Genomic DNA, 20,010 nt, shown 5'->3' with positions numbered 1-20,010 from the left:
AACCCTAATGAGGAAAGGTACTAAAGAAAAATAGATGGATGGACATGAAATGTATTTTTTCAAGCAGTGCTTGTTTTGTATTTGAATTTACTGCAACCACAAAAAACAGACCGCATTCACACTGGTTCAAACGATTTCATAACGCTCTGTGTGTTGTTTCTCATTTTCCTCTATCTATTTGGATCAACACTGAGCAAATTCACAGCGTTTGTCCACAGACGCTCATATTATCCTTCCAAATTCATGCCTGTGCATGCTTAATTAAAGCTCAAAGGCCCGGAAGATGAGAGAGAGCAGAGGGGTTATACAACTCTGGCAGTTAGACGCAAACAAACAACCTCGACTTTTGTTCAGGAGATAAAAATCTTTTTTTAGCATCAGTCACATTATAATTGTTCTAGCTCGCACTTCCACACCGGTAATGTCCATGCCTTCACATCTAAGTGGAGCAGATTATGGTAAGTGAGGTAAAACTGGGAAATGACCGCTCCAGTGCATACAAGGAATTTCGTAGGAGGACGGAGAGAAGTGCTCGTTCGCCTTGTCAAGTCTTACATCGACTGTTGTCAAGGATCAACTTGAACCAGTTCAGTTTTTGATCATATTTGGAACTCTGGTTTGTACGAGACAGCTAACCTTGTAAACTTGTATTTGAAATTCAATCAGAATTGAGCTCATCAAAATTCTGCTTCATTGTCATTGTTGTCTTCAATTATGTGCATGTACAATCAGTAGAGTGCCTGTGCGGAATTACAGAACTCCCTTGGGAATATGTGGTTGTTTTTTTTTTTACATAACTTTTCTTGTGGTACTCTTGTTTGACGACGGGAAGATAATTAGAAAATGGGTCCTTCTACTTTTCACGATCGGCATACAAATCTTACATCAACCTACTGCATTGATTACAGTTTGTTCTTGAGTTTTTATATATTTCAACCCCCGAAAAATCATCAAACGTGTCATAGTGGCCAAAGCTGACCGTATAATTTCTTGTAAGACAGCAATTTATCGTGATTTTTTTTTTATGATTGATATTCGCAACAAAATGACACTTGAAAACACAGATTTTCAGCACCTAACCTTGCGTGTCTACAGCTGAAAACATGTCGACGCCATATCCTTTTGATTTGAAAAAGCAAGGGAGGCATTTTATGAAAACACTTTTGTCGGCTATTATTGGCAGTTGCTTACATTTTTCATTGAATTAAATGTCAAAGATTTTCCAAAGCAAAAGAGAACGGAACAATAGAATGTCACATTAGCAGGCAGAAAACGTTGCTGAAGTTGTTTTGCGTGTTTGTCTTGCAGACGGTGCGCCACGGTTTCCCCTACCAGCCCACCGCTCTGGCCTTTGACCCCGTGCAGAAGATTCTGGCAATCGGCTCCAGATCAGGTGGTGTTCGGATGTATCCTTGCCATCTGCTCACGGAGACACGCCGACCAACTGTATGTACACAAACAAAACAACTGTGTGTGAGATCCTATCCAAGAAGGGCAACGACAAACGCCACCGCTGAGAATTTGCATTTCGGCTCGTCTTTGTTTTGACAAAAATATCCTTTATCTTTACCTCTGCCGAGGATATGAACAGGTCTTGTTTCACTTCACAAAATCTCACGGAGACGTTCGACATGGGCTGAGGAAAAAAACCCATTTGGCTTTATCCCGACAATAATCACGGATCCTTCAAGGGAAAATTCAATTTACACTCTGTTTTATATTTTTGTGGCACCACATGGAGACGCTTGAACATGCAGGATGAGATGTTAGATTAAACAGATGTGTGAAATGATTATGACCTTGAAGTGAGTTTCAAGGATGATAGTTTGCCCCCTTGCTCAGGAGCCAGTTGTAATTTTGAATCGCGGGCATCGTTGATCCAACGCTTCGAGTGGAGGTGGAAATATGTCACGCAAATGAGCCACTAATAACTATTGGTTAAAATCGCCGATATATGTGTGAATTCTTTCGGGTAACGCTTTTCTAGTACGTCTTAATGCAAGGGCCTCTTCCTCCTCCTATTCTTCCTTTGCGCCTTGTCATTTCATATTACACAGCTGTCATGTCGCATGCTCAAAAGTGTCCCTCCAACCGCCCACGCCCTAGGTCACTCGGCCACAAGGAAGGGAGATGGCGTGTCAGTGGGACCTAGGTAGGAGATTACACTCTCGTAAATACACAGTGTTCCCAGCATCCCCGTAGGGAACCTGAGGCAGAGGCAGCAAACAATTATCGATGCTGCAGTTGTTACGCCGCTGGTCCTGCTGAGGTAAATGATGAACAGACACGGTGTTCTGCCGCTAACAGAAAATTAGGGGAGGGGGGAAAAAATACATTGAAAGGCTAGAATGGGAGATGCGATGTTGTTTTGCGAGAAAGTCGATCCTAGAGTGGGAGATAAAAGGCGGATACAGAGGTGGCTGATGAAAAGCTATTAAAACAAGTCTTGATTACGTGATAAGCTCAGGCAAATGAAGCAACGTGATCCGCTTTGTAGCGGTGCCATCGCTTCCCTTGAAATTCCAGCGCTTGGCTGCAAAGTGAAACGGAGATTGCGGCTAGATGGAAGCCCTTGAGTGACTTAGCATTTGTATTGACATGCTGCACACATCTCACCGTGCTCTCACGAGGCCCCTTGCTGATTCTCTTTCTCCATTGCCGCACTTTCTGTTTTACTGTTTTTCTCCTTGCACCCCACTGCCTTTACCTCCCCCTTGACTAAACCTTGCGTTTATTACGCTCATGCTTTCTCGATGTCCACCTGTCACCGTCATCCCCATTTATTTCTGCAATGCAGCAAAATGGTGGAACTTGTTTGTAATGGAACCACAATCACATAATAGAAGCCCCATGACTGAGCAAAACTGTGGCTAAAAAAGAAGACATTGCTTTTAACTCGTCGGATTATTGAAAGCACAGTGCAATTGAGGTTACGGCAAAAAAATGTTTTAGGTTTGTATTACTTCCTTTCCCTTGTTGCCAGTAATGACCACTTTGGTAGACGCAGTGACAGTGTCATGATGTAACTAATGACTGTATTTTGCAAGATCACCGTATTTCCTATCCTACAATCAAACTGCCTCACCTCAAATGGCTGCTTCATCTCCGCGCTCTCGCCAGTAAAAAAAAAAAAAAAAAAAAAAACAGCGGGCAGGAGCTGTAATTACACTTGTCCACAAAGTGGTACATTTTGTTTTGGTATGCACCACGTCTCTCCAGGCTACAATGGGTGTGTATGCTTGGAACTGATAGGTGCATTACATTCAGCATATAGAGTGACATTACAGAAGCAGGACAGCGTTTCTGTGGAGTCCACAATGAAGAATAATGTGACACAAGAGCGTGCCCTTTGAAAACATAAAAAATTGTAAACGAAATATGAAAAGAAGCTGCCTCATAGATGCACCTGCAGTGTCATCACAATGCAAGACAAAAATAACGTGAGCTAGTTCAAAGTAGAAAAACCTCCATTTTTTAAAACATGGAGATGCATAATCTGTCTTTGTATCCCACAAGTGACACATTATTGAGTAAGCATCTAGTCAAGTAGTAGCCTTCTGGCTTCAATTTCACATTCGATGTGTAAGTGCTGCATCCTACGTGTGGTTTTTTTTTCAGTTGAGTTGACTGTTCTTAGTGTGCACCATTTAATGCTTTGCTATTTCTGTTACACCCCATAGCTATGTTTCACTACACTCTTAATATTTATAGCGATGTTACCGTGTCAGTCTATCTCTACCATAATTACATTTATATGTACAATATCATCACCCTTGACTCATTACATGCTTAGAACAAGCCTCTGGCATACTGCTGACTTCTTGCACTTAGCTGTATAAATATTTGCTACTTTGGTTACGCATGATTATTTTTGATGCATAGTTTGGTGTACTTGTGTTGCCATGTATTCTATTCTATTCTATTCTATTCCATTCTATTCTATTCTATTCTATTCTATTCTATTCTATTCTATTCTATTCTATTCTATTCTATTCTATTCTATTCTATTCTATTCTATTCTATTCTATTCTATTCTATTCTATTTTAGTTTAGTTTGCTTTATCTTAGTCAAGTCAATTCTAGTCTATGTTATACAGTAATCTCTGAAATCTGAAATTAATTTGAGAATAGGTTGATTTAGACAGATCGTCCTTTTTTTGCTCACTTTTCACAGGCCGAGCTTACCCTGCTTCATCATGAACATCTCACCCTGCAACCTGCTCCCTTCTTCTGCAGTGACCCTTTAGTGCTACGCAAATCTACCTGATCGTTATCATTACAGTTGGCAGGTAGAGAGTTCTAAATGGTATCAGGAGATATTCAATCAGGAGCAAATGAGTATGTAGCAGGACTGATCATGCCTCGCTAGTGACAGTGTGTGTCGATGCATAATGAGCTCAAGTTTGGACGCGGCATTTGTGGTTACAAAAATTATGCAAATACGGGCGCAGTGTTTGCAAACACATCTCGCACACTTTCGCATCTGATTATGGCTTTGGATGCGCTTCGTAGTAGCTAAGCTACTGGGAGCAGCAACATAGTGATTATGTTTGCAGGCTGCTCAGACAGTCAGCCGATGAATGACACAGTGGTGAACGCTTAATTGATCGCTGTGCAGTCATATTGTTTGTTTAATTGGAGCTGCAAAGCTGTCCTGTCGCAGGCAATGCTCGTGTGGCTAAATATGGACTGTATCCGAAGAACTGGTCGACCCATTGAGTGTACATAATTAATTAGCATTAGCCAAATGCTAATTGTTGGCTGCTGGTAACAATGATTGTGCGGATGAAGTTATGTTTTTAATGTAATACGCAGATGGTGCTTATCAATACTGGCTAATTTAGTCCATTTCTAAAATCTTATATTAGAAGTGTCTTGAGCTTGCATTAATTACCATTTTAAATTGATAGATTTGCTCAATCGATATGGCACTCTTGGCAAATTACAGTCAGTGTACAGTATGAGTTAAACTCAACTGCGGTACAAAACAATCATTCAAACAAACATAAATCATGTGCCCTCCCATCAGCAGACGTTTCCATTAACCTGCACAATTCAGCCCACACGCATACAGTATATAATTAAATAAAACAATAAGAAAAACAGAATTTATGGTGAAGGATGAAAAAACCCACAAACTATATTTCATCATAATGTTCAAAAGGCCCCACAGATGCAAAGATACAAATGAGGTGAGAGATCGATTCATGCAGGTGTCATACCACAATGTATCTTAGATTCAGAAGACATCCATCCATCCATCCATCCATCCATCCATCCATCCATCCATCCATCCATCCATCCATCCATCCATCCATCCATCCATCCATCCATCCATCCATCCATCCATCCATCCATCCATCCATCCATCCATCCATCCATCCATCCATCCATCCATCCATCCATCCATCCATCCATCCATCCATCCATCCGTCCGTCCATCCATCCATCCATCCATCCATCCATCCATCCATCCATCCTTTTTATTTTTTAAATTGAGCTGAACTCTATCTTCTGGTCTCCATCATTATGATGTCTCTCTAGTTTGGAAAAGCGCTCATTTCCTTTAGCCACCATAATGATGCCATCAACTGTCGCTGGTTCACATGATGCTTTGCGGTTTGTTGGCCTTTGCCATGATGACTGAGCCTTGCCACTTTCGTGTCCTTTCCGGCGTGAATAGCAGGCTAGAGGATAATGGGACTCATTTAGCTGATTTCGATATTTTCTTCCTTTTTTGTAGGTACTGTATGTCTGCTGGTTCCATTCTTTCCTTACTCTCATATCCATTTGTTCTGACCTTGATCCCTCATGTTCCATGGTACATGCATTTCCATTGTTCTCTTTCTCTGGCATCCTGCTTAACAAACTATGATTGTGTAGTGTAGGTTTTCTGTGCTGGGTTATGATTTGGATATGAAATTTTGTGATACCAGTCCTGGAAATGTTCTACATACCATAACTTTTATTGAGGTTCTCCGTCTTGGTGAATGAGATGACCCCAGGTAGTCTGTACAGTAAATGTAAGGCAATTACTTGAAATTATTCTCATCCTTTTCATCCCGACATTTCCCCATATCCTCCTTACTGTCATTATCTGTTCCTTGGGAGCGATGGCGAGGAGGTCGAGCGTTGAAAGGTCAGATGACTATTTATAGCCGTTGAAAATAATATCGGAAATGCCACTGGGTTTTTTAATCAGCATTCATGCGATTGAATTTATAGCAAAAAAAATCCCATGTGGCAGTAGGGAAAATCATTTCATCTTAATTTATTATAATGAAGCAACTTGCAACTTCTGTGTCGCAAGGAAAAAAAAAAGCTATTAGCGCTGCTTCAGAGATATTTCACAAGGTCTCCTATTCTCTCATACAAACAGCATGGCTTTTTAAACATGCTGTTTTGTCATGAAATATCACAAGCACTTACCGAGTGACATCCTGTGAAGCCTTCAGCTGTAAAGAGCCTTAACAGGTCGAAAAGAATTCTGTGTAACCTTTGATACCTTACAATTGCGGGAAGATACTTTGTGTTGAGAAAGGACAAAGTGCAAAGTGTAAGCGAAAGACGTGAAGGTGCTATAGAATATGTGTGGGTCTATTTTTGTGTTGTTGCAGGTGGCAAAGCTGTTAGCAAGATGCAGTACGGCTCCGAATGTTACCGGGTCTTCTTTAAAAATCACTTCACTCTCTCTGGTGAAAGAGATGTGTTTATGTTTGAACAAACAGTCTATCTTGTGCAAGATGGGCCTTTTGTTGTTTTGTTGATTCATCATAGCATTTCGGCTCTAGAAGAAGAATTCTGACAAGTACAGATTCAGCCAATCACAAGCAGTTATTGGTTGAGTGTAAAATGCAAACCAACGCTCTTATCATTAACCACATATAAATTCCTTTAAAAGGTTACATCCAATCTGTTAGTCTTTAATTGGATTCGATTATGAGTACATTTGAATGGAACGACTCGACACCCTCGAGAAGGGTTCTCTAATACAATAAAGAGAAAGTAACTTGAATGCATATTTAGTTGTATTTTTTTATTTTATTGTATATGTAGCCTTACTGTTGCTGAAGACATTATCTAGCATTTGGACCACATTGCCCCTGTTAAAATTTGAAGTACAGTTTAAAAAATATACAGAAAATAAATACAATTAAAATCAGCATGAGATGAAGATTGAGCACACGGGGCTACAAAAACTTTTCATATAATCAAGCTGACTTAGCTCATTTGTTCTCGACGTTGACTCCATTTATGCAAATTCAGACATGATCTGTTTGCAGATGCCCAATTGTATTAACCGCAGAGTCAAGATAAGCCTGGCTTCCATTAAACGACATAGTACAATCTTCAACATTTAATAGTGACCTTTAAATGTAACCCAATGTTCATTCAAACAAAAAGCAATATGTAGAAATTGTGCAAATAGAACTTAGTGACTTGTGTTTGATGCATTTTTTTTCCCCTCGCTGTCAAAGCCGAATCGTCTCTACTCACTCTAGGTCCGATCCAAGGGGATTTAGGTAGAAGGTGTTGGAGGTCAAATTGATGCTCAAATTGCAATTATCTCGTGATCGTCCTCACTGCTAATTCAGTTATTATCCCACACAAAGAAATATTTACGATCTGTACTTTTGACATTCCAACTTAATCAGTCACTATTGAGGGTTTCTAGTTCATTCATTGATTCATTATTGATTTGTTCAAATGTGATTGGCTGGCGAACGGTTCAGGGTGATTCATTGATTCGTTTGTTCGTTTGTTAATTCAGGTTGTACCCAATCTTTCTTCGTATTTTTTTGTCGCAAGCATCCCGAGTGCTTGTTGAGAGGTTTCGTAAGTCGATACATGCAAATGTTACCATCGAACATAACAAAAATGCGGACCCTAGAGGCAAAACAATTTCTAAGCACAATTTGTAGTGTCGCGTTGTTGGTGAGCAGAGAATCTCAGCAAGGTGTCACAACGGGGGAGCGCACAGCGTGGCACATCATATCGCATTAATTCATTCTGCCCATCTTCTAAACAACAGACCCTTGCCGAAGGGTCTTTGCGATGCCAGCTGCCTCCCTTGTTAATTTGATTCCTCACCTCATCGCCCGGGCCGGGAGCAGTCGCATACGTACAACCGTCCAGGCGTTGTCGTCATAACATCTGCTAGCCTTGACAAAAAGAGTTTTTTGAAATCATTTCCCTAGTTTTCATGCATTCATCTCTGTTCCTGTTGGTTTGCTAAATGCGCTACAGATGACGGAAAATGATTCATATAAGTGCTCATTAGTGCAGCAGAGGAGGGCTGATGACAGGAGATAGACATGGGAAATGATGCAGGTAATGAATGCAAGCACTTACCGAGCTATTAGAAAATAATTTTGCTCAATTGTTCAAAAGTGAAAATGTAAATAAGTCTTTTGTTTTCTATCAAATAGCAAACAGCACTCTTGATTACATGTAATCACTTTCCCTTCATGAGGCCATTCCAGTTATCTCCTATCTCTTGTCAGACGAGTTTGTTCCAAACTTCTCCTTGTTTAAGAATGCAAGTGGACATTCCTCAAGAAAATGAGAAACTTTGAGTTTCTATCCTCGGGTTCTAACAATTTAGTAACCCTATCAATAGACTATTCTAGGATCCGCTGAGTTGGCCATGACTGCTGGTCTCCACCTCCCTCAGTGAGGGAGGATGTAGGAGACCTGAATCATTAGTTGCCCACAGTGTTTTGCGATTAGAGTGTTTGCCAATAAATATTGACATACTCCTCCGATTCATTGGATCATGTTATTGCACAGCATAGTGTAGCCAAGAACCCAACCATTCATCTTCTGGAGAGTTTGGACTTCACTTTGGGCTCTTCACACACGTTCACATTCACACCTATGATACATTCAGAGTGAGAATTTATTTTGGGGCTGTGGGAGGAAGCCGGGAGTATTCCGAAAGAACTCCCAATTGCAAGTGAAAAGCATGCAGACTCCACATACAAAAGGTGTGAGCCTGACAGATTTGAAATTGAATTGGATTAATAGTATGAGGGATGATTTATAAAGAGAGGCAGTGTCTCACCAGATGCAGCAGCTAGAAGTGCATTGGGGAAAAAAAAATCTCAGAAAAGTAGTAATTGAAACTCCTTGTGTGTTTTGGCAGGAGTAATTTTGGTTAATTCAAATGTTATATTCGGGTTGTTTATTGGTGTGTGGGAGAGACTTTTGGGTGGGCGTGATTTTTTTTTGTGAGTGTCACTTAATTCTTGGCGTATTTGTGTAATATTTTTTCTGTATATGGGGATATCCTCATATAATCCAAAAGCCAGAGAGAAAGAGAGCCACTTATATTCCCTTAATGTCCCGCAAGTATATGTGCTGTCCCGCCGTGAGACTCCCAGTAAAAGATATTCATACCAGAAGTCATGCTGGCAATGCTTCATAAAAACAAGACTTCCGACACTTAATACCAGATCTATTTTTCGTCAGTACCTCCCTCGAGCCAGACACAGGGAGTAGAGATGAGAACACAATTGCCGCTATTTTTCCCGTCTTTTTCTTCTGGTGTTTGGGTGATACAGTAAGTTACTATTTTATCTGTTGGGTCCCTGAAAGCTGATGAGAGACGGAAAAGAAAATGGCGGGGGAAGCTGATTCTACCGCTGGATAAGAAGATACTACAGGGCTGTGAACATGCACAATGTGGAAATGAAACAGTCTGGGAGGGGGGAGCTGGGGTGTGAACTCCAGGTGTTGATGCACGCAGAGAGGAACTATGCTCAAAGTGTGTGCCAATTCACTCTAAATGGAAATTGACTGTTGAATGAATGCATTGGACCTGATAAATGCATGCTTCTATACTCGGTAGGGAATGCAGCAAAATTTTGAATATTTCCATCCAAATGTTTTTGTGGGTATCAACTACCGATGCTCCTCGTTTCACTTCAATTTTATTTAAGAGGTGGAAATATGTATGAAAAAATTTTTGCCATATACTTAAGGCACTGTAAAAAGTCAATTTTGATTGACACTTCTGTTTCATGGGTCTCGGCAGCCCCTCGAACATCTGGAAGCAAAGTCATGACCTATCTTATCGGCAGAGCCATCTGCAACATAATGAGCTATTAGGAGCGCTGCATTCACTGCCTTCGCTTCTCACACTTACAAAGGTGATGTCATTCATGTTATTCTCCCCTGTGAATGCGATGGGTTATTTTTAGACCCCTCCCATCCAGTTCGATTGTTCCGTGTTTATGTTGTTGATTCTTTTTTTTCCCCTTCATATTTGAGAGCTAATCCTGAATGATGTCCCTATTGGCCTTTCATAATATATTGCCTTGCAGCTTCCTTGCATCATCATTCCGTTTGATGTGTTGTTCTCTAAGGTGAACTGTGGTCCCAGGCAGCTTTTTAGAGGCTTTAACACACGGCCAATATCACAAGCTCGGCGCTGCATCTCTATGTTTACACTCATGTATACATGCAAAGCTTGTCATATTCAGGCTCAAATGTGCAGAGAGTCGGTTGAACACCATTGAAGAGGATGCACGCCTCCTCGTGCAAGCAGGTGTTTGTGGAGGTGTTACGTGCGTGAACGCAAGGATGAACACAGAGATGCCTACGAGAAGATGAGAGGAGATTGACGATGGGATGAGAGATCGCTTCTTGGCAGCTCTGCCGAAATGGGCTGATTTATCTTCCCACAACGTGACTCACCGTTTGTGAGACATAAACTTCAAATTTTAAAGGACTTAATCAAAGACGCAATGGAAGAGATGGTGAGAGAATGGGGAGAAAAGTGCCTTGAGGATATAGTCAGGGAGAAACAGATGAACTGTTTGAATTTGAGATGAAATGCAATTACCGGGCCATGGCAGTATGTTTTGCTGTAGCTTGCTAAAAAGTGAGCCAAGAACTGCGTTGTTCCATTTCACTATACCAGCTTTTGGACTTCTGATGTTGAGGTGCTTCGCTAATACGAGTATTAGAGCCAGAGAGCAGAGTGTAAGGACTATGGAGAGATTCTAATACAACCTTATTACACATGGTTGGTTGGCGAACGTTTGCGTGGGAGAACCGCAATGTTTGGGTACATGCCTGAAGAAATTTGTTGCGTTGAGCCAAGTAATAGCGTGTCACTATTGGAAATGTGTAAAGTAAATACATGGCATAGACATTGGTTCTAGTATGTGTAATTTTTTGGTTCTAAATGAGATTCGAATTGATTAGAGCATTTACATAGTTGCTCGGAGAGCAGGGATAATCCAATTTGTAAAATGAGTTTTCCAGAGTTTAATGTTTCTATAATATCTATGCAGTGCTGATACCATTTCGAAATGGCTGCCTGGACACAAGCGGTGCTGCAACACATGTAGACAACCATGCATGTATTTCTTTACCGTATGCGTTTTTAAAGTAGAATATTTTAGTAAATTCTGTTTGCACTCGTTGCTGTTGTTTTTCCTTCCTCATTTTACATTTGAATGTTTACCATAACCTTAACTTGCTGTTTTATCTCTCCCGCCTTACCCTCCCCATCCTGTTATCTGCTTCTTTTCAGTCGCCATCATTTGATTATGTTTATGATTGCCATTGCTCTATTCCACCCTCAGCATCCCCCCCCCCCCTCCCATTTGTATTTATCTACACATTGTCTCTCTGTTGATGGGAAGGCATTGAGGCAGGCAAACAGGCAGGGAGGGCGATGGGTCATAATGATGGTGCTGGCTTCTATAGAAAGCTTGCAGGCAGCTGAATCAATATCTCCTGTTGTCAAACGGCACCTTATCTAAACAAAGTGACAAAGCCAGGCTATTGGCTCTTGACTGCTACGCAATTTTCGGAGCATTGCATTTTGGTGGGCTTCTCCAATCTGCTCATTGAGTGGCAATGCATGTATCCTGGAAGGCTTGGCTTTCTTTGTTAGCCTCACATATGCTCTGGAGCAAAAAAATCTTGCCGGACTTGTCACCGCAGTACTTGACAAACAGCTCAGTGTTGCCGTTTAAAAGGCCGCAACCAACACACCCATGCGTCAAATATTTCTGCGAGCCTTGTGAATACAATGTGGAGCTTTTTATATTTGCTCACAGAGAAAACTACAAGCGCATGCTAAGACGAAATTGCTCGGGCTAGATAACCAAGGCCAACGTCTCTGATAGTTCCGCAGGGCTTCTTCTTGAATATGTATGAAGAGAAAACATCACCGTCTGCTCGAGGTTGGCTTTGTTGAGAGTCTCTCAAGGTCGAAAGTTCACGTGAAGGCCGCATATCATGTTTAAAAAGATTATAAATGACTAAATAATCATCAAATAAACAACATCCGTCTTCCTTTGAGTAATGCTAATCCTAAATGGGCTCAGAAGAGGCCTCTTTGAAACCCAAACAATCAATAGAGTGTAATCTCCACTCCATGATGTTGGGAGGAAGAAACCGTCGCTTTAAATCCGAATGTTAGTCACACCGGCACCAGAAATATATTTGGATTTGCCCCCAAAGTCGTCCAATGCTGAAGCCGACCTAAATATTCAAGAGTGCTAAGTACTATAGAAAATAGATGGATGTTTTAATTGGTAGTTAGTGAGAGGAAATTAGTTATTTCCACTCCCTCGTAGTAAGTGTGCAAAGGCCCTTTGTCTGTTCTTCTAAACCAAATTTGTCTCCTTGCTCGATAAAGACAACACCAACTGCACTGTCATCGGCTCCTCTGACTATCGACTGCTGCACTTAAGATGCAGGTCTGCTTCTTAAAAAAAAAAAACGTATTGTTTTACTAATTAGAAGTCCCCTGAGTTTCTAATTACATTTCTACCAACAGGTGATTTGTTTTGGTTGGCTCTTGAGAGCGCGAAATCCTTCACGTATAACGCCATCGCGTCCGTTACATCCTGTGAATTATAGGTGGCATTTTGAAAAGGAATAACACAACCCCCCCTGATAATCTAGCTGTTTGTAAAATGTCATCAGTAATAATTTGGTTTGTGTTAACACAACCACGGGAAATACGCTGACCTTTCACATCTAAAATCAGCTCACATTGTCTGCCATCCATCGCCGCTCTAAATGCTGCTTTTTATCACTGCAAATGAGGTCGCAGTTCTGTAGATTTATCCGGGCTGTTTCCAAAGATTTCTTTTGCAGACATGCCAACGTCTGAAGGAGCAATTTTATTCCCTTAGAACGTTCTATCTGCAGGTTAATTACGCACTTAATTGTGTGCTCGCAGAGTTCTCAGTTTCAAGGAAGCAGAGCAGCGAGAGGCGCATTGTGCATTTCTAGCTGGAAAAGAGCTTTCTGCTTCTTGAACTTCATGATTAGGATTTCCGTGCTTGGTTAGAACAAAATTTTAGCAAGCTTGCACAAGTTTCCACATCGCCCAATCAGCTTGAAGTATCGGACCAGAGCAGATCACAGTGGGGGGAACCCGGATTGATACTGTGAAGAATTCCTTTGAGACTCGAGGACGTATAAACCTGTCTCATGCCAAGTTAATAATTATAGCCTTGTGGGATACTGACTTCCTCCCACATTCCAAAAACATGTATGGTAGTTTCAGGGAAGAGTCTAAATGAGGAACCCTGTTCTAAATATAGCTTATCTGTGATTGGACTATAAAGTTATATAAGCGTTGTAATGTAAACACTGGCGGATAAATCATATAATAAGTACTACTAATACCGGATTTAAGGAGTGCACAAGGCATGACTTGCCTCACAGGAGTACTAGAAATTCTCTTGCATTGATTTAATAATTATTGCCGACTCTGTTGTTACGGATAGAGCTTTTAAAGGCTGAGCTTCGGCGAGAGTGAGAAATCAGTGGAGGGGAGAAGATCGCGGTGGGTGGTTATGTTGTCTGGATATGATGACACGTTCAGTCGTAAGCTTTAATATACAGCTGTCACAATGAGCAACATTTATAATCAGACTTTGTTATTTTCTCAATTTGCTTTGTCTAAACTTCAACACGCAAATGCGATCCAAACGCATCATCAGCCACTCAAATATCAATGATCAACTACGTACATGCTCACTTCACATTCCGCGCCTTTTGTTCTACATCCACTCTGCTGTGAGATGATACTATTAAACCTTCACTCTTCTGCTGATTGCTAATGATGATTTTGCAACGCAGACGTGGGCTGTTAAAAGCAGATAATTACAGTTCATCGGAATATTTGAGTGCTTTTTGTTTGTGGAAGACAAAATGGAGGTCCTTTTCATTAAAAGTGCAACAACTTCAACAACTGATGAGAAGTCCACTTGACACTATTCATCTTTTTCCGATTAACATGACCTAAAATATGCAGACTTTTTTTTTTCTTTTTTTAAAAGCAAAGTTAATATTACACGAGTTGACCCTTCATAGTGAAATGATGGCTGGAAATTGGTGGCTGACAGCACACAAGCCTGTTGGAGGGAAAGAATGACTCATTGACAGACACTCCGAATAAACCAGATGCACAGAAAATAACCGTGAGTCCAGATGGCTGGACCACAAAAGCAGAACATTGGCTGTATGTAATCTAAATATTCAGCTGCTGCAAAAATCAATGTCGGGAGATAAAGACTCTGTTAGCGTTTATGAGGTTGCAAATGCGCAGATTTAAGCATGTTAATTTTCACATTGTTAAGTATGTATGTGGCAACCTGGTTCTAATGATCTGGTTTGTTTACATGAGTGATTAAAAACGAATCTGTCGTACTGTTCTCTTGCACCTGCACATTTGAAGATGAATTGCTGTGTTTCTCTTGTGTAATAACTCGAACTGTGGTGACAAATTGACTCTGTAATTAAGGATGCCTTTTCATTCTGGCAAGAAAATATGTCAACATTTTGAACAAAAAGGAACAAAGAACATCAGCCACTTTTGTACAAATTCAATTCAGCTCGATCGGTGTTGCTTCTGGCTCATTCACTGCAGAAACTCATTATTTGCTCTTTCTATGTTTTGCACTATGTCCAACAGCCGAGTCACTCATAATATTGTATGTGCTTATCGTTTGGTTTTTGCGAATAGAAATAAATGCCGACAGATGAAGTGACAGTTGCAAGCGACTATGAAACTAAAGCAGCAGATTTATAAAAAATAGGACTTTGCTCCAAGAGAATCAGAAGAGATGCCTTTTTTCCCCCGGTTACACGCTCGAGAAAATTTGGGCTTTTATTTTGGTGTCAATTGTTTTGTTTTCACAGGAGAGATGCCCACAACTCGAGCGAAATAATCAACAATTTATCCGTGGCATGTCTGCAGACGGTCCCCATGTAGTTAACTGGCAACAATGCGGTGGTGTTTACTATCTCTTGTATGAATGTAGGCGGTTCACCTTCACATCATCGTTGTGTTCTGACAGCCTCACGGTTGTTTTGATGTGGCCCCGAGTGTGATGTGAATTTGATTGTGATGTGTGCTACGAGTGGTCTGCCAGGGGGTGAAGTGATATACGTTGACACAAACTGATGATTTCAAATCTGTTTCTGTCCACTCCCTTGTAGCCATTAAAATCACACACACACTGGCTTTTATACCCTTAAGTGACTGGAATCAGTATTGGTCATTCCGGTCAGTCCACAGTCAACATACGGAATAAATGTTGAGTTGCCTCAACAAATTATGTTTGTCGACTGAACATGTTCTCCTGAGAATTTTGTAGAATTACTTACGAAATGGAATTTTTGGAGGTAGACAGAATGAAACACAAACACAAAGAATCTCAACCAAGAGAAATGTAAAAACATTCAGCTTTATCTTTCTCAATGACTCACAAGGTTAAGCTGGAGTCGTTCTAGCCTTTGTTCGATTGCCACTTCTTAGGGAATACGCGGGAGTGAAACTGCCTCGAACTGTGGGGATCCTTACAAAAAAAAAAGATCTATGCATGTCTTTCTGGCCTGGGGGTTGAGATCCAACCGAGTCAGCAAGTTTTCTGGAAGACACACTGTCAACCACCCTGCAGTCTTTTCCAACACCACTGCTCTGGTCCTACCATCACCCTCCCTTGGCGCCAAGCATTGACTCAGCAGTCAGTCGACTGCCAGGCGCATATAGAGATGGACAACCATTCACACGCGCATTTACACCATCACTGAGTTGGCAACATGTGCCGTCTTATTACTGAAATTGTTCAAGTGGTATCCAGATGAGGGCCTGAGATGAGAATGAAAGCCGTGACCTCTTAAATTTGAGGCGTGCTGCCCTCAAAATTGTTGAGCTAATCATACTTGTGTGCTTGAGAGCCTTGAAAAAAACTCATACAAAGGTTTCCTCATTTTCCCAGTGAATGATTCATTAATCCTTATGACAGAATTCTATTTATGAAGGTTTGCCTATTCAAATTTGGATTATTTGGCCCTGGTGAAGTGAAGGTGGAGTGCCGTTTCAAATTATGTCCCAGTATGATAACACAAATTGGTATATATCTCAGCTCCGTAGCCTGCAATGCTCCCAGATTGCTTACTGAAGCTAATTCGTTGACAGCTTTCCACATTTTATTCTCAAAATAACGATATGTGATTGCAGCCCATAAACGTTACACAATCAGGTGCCCTGAGCTGTTTGCATGATGTTGTGGGTCGACATCATACCAAGTGAGGTGGAGAGGAGTTTCACTTTAGAAAAAAGAAAGAAAGGCAAATCAGTCATTTTTATTGTGTAGCTTCCAAGTCCTGCGTATCATTTTGAACACATTTTTGTAATGCAAAACAAGTGAGCAAATGTATACACAAGCTGTTGTCACCGATGTGCAGTTTGATTTTTGTTCAGTTCACGCTCCTCATCCATATATCAGAAGACCCTTTTCTTTCAGAGCATAAACACGTAAAAAATATAAAGGAATTAGCTCCACAGACTGAACACTGTTTACTTGAATCAGAGAGACCGCCAACGGGGACTGTGCGGTACCGGTATTGCGCCTTCCTGGCCTCCTTTGCACGGATGCTTCACCGCTAACGTGAATCCCCTGAGGGGAGAGAAGAGGAGTAATCATCAAACATCAATGTACATTTATCTTCTCCAGTCGTCCTTTCGACGCGACGTTGACAATTCACGGAAGATGTAATTTGTGGTGCAGCTAGCACTGCTAAAGAAATAGAAACTATGCAGGGTGGGAGATTTGTTTTTAGGGCTGCAAAACCAAATTTCATTAATTGATGGCGAGCAAGTTATCAAATCAGATGTAAACTTTTGCATCTAAAGATTGTTAAAATGGAAGACCGTTACCAATTGCGGTACAGAGCTTAGCAAGAAACGTGAAATAGATGGATTAGATCTGCCCATAAGCATTGCTATTTTTTGCATAACTTTTGTGAAGATTCCTATAATTCCTTGACTCTGTGATGTCATCAGACTAGGACGGCCTGGGGTTGACTGCTTTTGTCAGCATGAGAGCGGTGCAGCTGTTCTTCAACTTCAGTTCCTTATCAATGAGGTAAGACAAACTATGTGACCAAAGCATTGGGACACCTGTCTAATATGACTGGATGTTTTTGAAGGAGTATTAATCTAATACACAGTCGCTGGTGCGCTCAAACTATTCCTAAAAACTCATAACAAGTACGAGTACCAGGTATTGGTACCAGTCTTCTTTCAAGATATCGGTTCCGGTACCGGTATCTTGTGTCTTACTCTTTTTAACTTGTTTGGAAACAGACATATGTAACAATATCATTGTTTGAATAAAATAAAACTAAGACTAGACATTACAAAAATGTGGTAAGTTTTTTTTTTTTTTTGTCGGGTTATTGGCGACGCTGTGATTGATGTTCTCATCGTTGCTGCATGTCAGTGCTCTCGCTTGCATTCAAGTATGTCGGCTGTGGCTGCCCTGCTAATGGTCGCTTTGTCAGAGTTTCCTGAGTTTCCTCTTGACATGCACTTTGAAGTATTGACTTCATCTATTAGCACAAAAAGGGCCACTTTTAAAAGGCCCCGTTGATTAACAGCATCAACCTTCACTGCGTCACACAAACGTCCCTGCGGGTTGTCAATCATCCGAAAATGAATTCCTCGGCTCGCTCTCGCTCATGAGCAGAAACATTAAGCAGAATTGCAATTACGATCAGAGGTTGTATTGCGCAGGATATTATTAGACTAATTACCGGTATGTTGTTTGTTTGCCCGTTTTGAATGTATTATTATGCTGCATGAATATTACATCGAAAAGAGTAAGGATGTTTTTTTGTTTACCACAATGTTAACAGCATATGTCGCAACAGATACCGCAAATGTTTTGCATAAAAGGTTTAGTTAAAAATAGTGATTGGGAAATGCTGAGGGGTGTGTCAAATTCATAATGGGTCTGTTGTGCACAGGTTAGTTTTATTTATTTGCTCAAATGATAGAGGTCAATGTAAATACAGCTGTCTCATATTCATTTCTTTTCCTCAGCAGCCACTTCTTTCATTCAAATCACAGCCCGGATGCTGATGTACAAGACAATTTGCGACACACTTCATGTGAAGACTGCGGTGGCCTGTGGCCAGTGAGCAGCTAATAGAAAACCAAATTAATGAGAGGAAAAAAAAATTGCTTTACACTTTTTAATACCAAGATTACATTTTTAATCTAATATTAATTCTTCCTTGGGCTCCAATCTTAAGAGTCTTCAAAGATGTTCACCGCGGGAATTTTGCTCTAAATACAATTTATGCCTCCAACAAGGGTAGAGCATCTTACATTTTTCATAGGTTATTATTATTTTTTGATTGAGTGCTGCAGTTATTGTTTTTGAGAACAACTTTGGATTCTGCAACCCTGACTAATTAAAAAAAAAGAGATAGTAGATGGATTGACAAATATGTCCACTTAAATTACGGTTTGACCCCACTTGAAAGTTTGTCAGGATAAGTGCCTATATTTGATTCTAAACTTGATTATTTGCTGAAGATTATTTTTTATTATTTGCAGGGGGCCTTGGTCTCAGCTTGTGCAGATGACACATTACACTTGTGGAATCTTCGTCAGAGACGACCGGCTATTCTGCATTCACTCAAGTTCAACAGAGAAAGGTGAGCACCTCTATTTAGGCACACAAAAGCAACCAGTCCAGGATGTACCCTGTCTCTCACATTAGCTGTGATTGGTTCCAGCCAACCGACAACTCTAATGAGGACAAATGGATTCAGGGACCATATCCTTACCAGCATTTACTTTTAAATGGATCAAATTTCACATGATGTAAAAAAAAGTCGGTGGTGAATCTTTTTGTTTCCAGAAAATAACCATCGCTGGGGTGTTGAGAAACAGCACATTCACTTTATTTTTTCCTATCATTAAACTTTAATGGCAAACAATTGCTCTTATATAGCAATGCTGCTTTTGAAAACAGAAAAAGTAAACTCCAAAAGAGAAAATTGATGTCTCCAAAGTCTGCGGTGGTTCACAATGGAGCGAGTCATTTCTGCCACAAATACATTTCACCACACCATTTTCCACATTTCTTATCAGCCTTGTTTGAATACCTCATAGTCGAGATAAGAATGCTTGCAACATTTTCATTTTTCTCTTCAATACACAATAATCTTTCATACTGAATATCAACTTTTTTTTTTCCCCAAAGAGCAACTTTAAATGGCATCCTTTTACCTATCATCTTTTCCCTCCCCTTCACCCGTGTTGTGCCACGTGAGGCCTGCTCGCTGACATTGGGCGAGAGGCGAGGTAACCTGTGAATGACTAGTGAGCCGTCCCGGGTGACCCCCCCCCCTCCCAGCCGATGTCAGCGGAGATAGACTCTTACTCCCTGCAACCTCGTAGACCGCATCACTGGCACACATGATAAATGGCTACTTCTACACTGTACCGTGAGCAAACCACTTGGCAATCACGACATGAAAAATACCCTAGTGCCTAAACGTGCAACCACCTTGACCAGAGAGTGCTACAGAGTAGCACAGAGAGTACTGAAGGGTTATAATAAAAATAAATGACTGGCTAAGAGGAATGTCTAAATCGCTGAGCCCACAGGAGATGGGAGGTATGACCCAGCACTGATATTCCTACTCCATCATAGTTCATGTACTTTGTATTTT

At 40.8% G+C, this 20,010-nt stretch overlaps 1 protein-coding gene across 1 annotated transcript in view; it reads left to right on the top strand.

The window, feature by feature from the left end:
• LOC133159401 (syntaxin-binding protein 5-like) overlaps positions 1–20,010 on the top strand; it is a 47,113-nt gene that overhangs the window by 8,343 nt on the left and 18,760 nt on the right. The window contains exons 2-3 of the mRNA XM_061286356.1: positions 1,309–1,446; positions 18,887–18,987. Coding sequence (XP_061142340.1) covers positions 1,309–1,446; positions 18,887–18,987 — 239 coding nt within the window. The remainder of the gene's footprint in view (positions 1–1,308; positions 1,447–18,886; positions 18,988–20,010) is intronic.

The sequence above is a fragment of the Syngnathus typhle genome, linkage group LG9, assembly GCF_033458585.1.
Source record: "Syngnathus typhle isolate RoL2023-S1 ecotype Sweden linkage group LG9, RoL_Styp_1.0, whole genome shotgun sequence".
NCBI lineage: Eukaryota > Metazoa > Chordata > Actinopteri > Syngnathiformes > Syngnathidae > Syngnathus > Syngnathus typhle.
The sequence above is the reverse complement of the archived record's forward strand: the minus strand, read 5'-3'. Positions and strand labels throughout refer to the sequence as shown.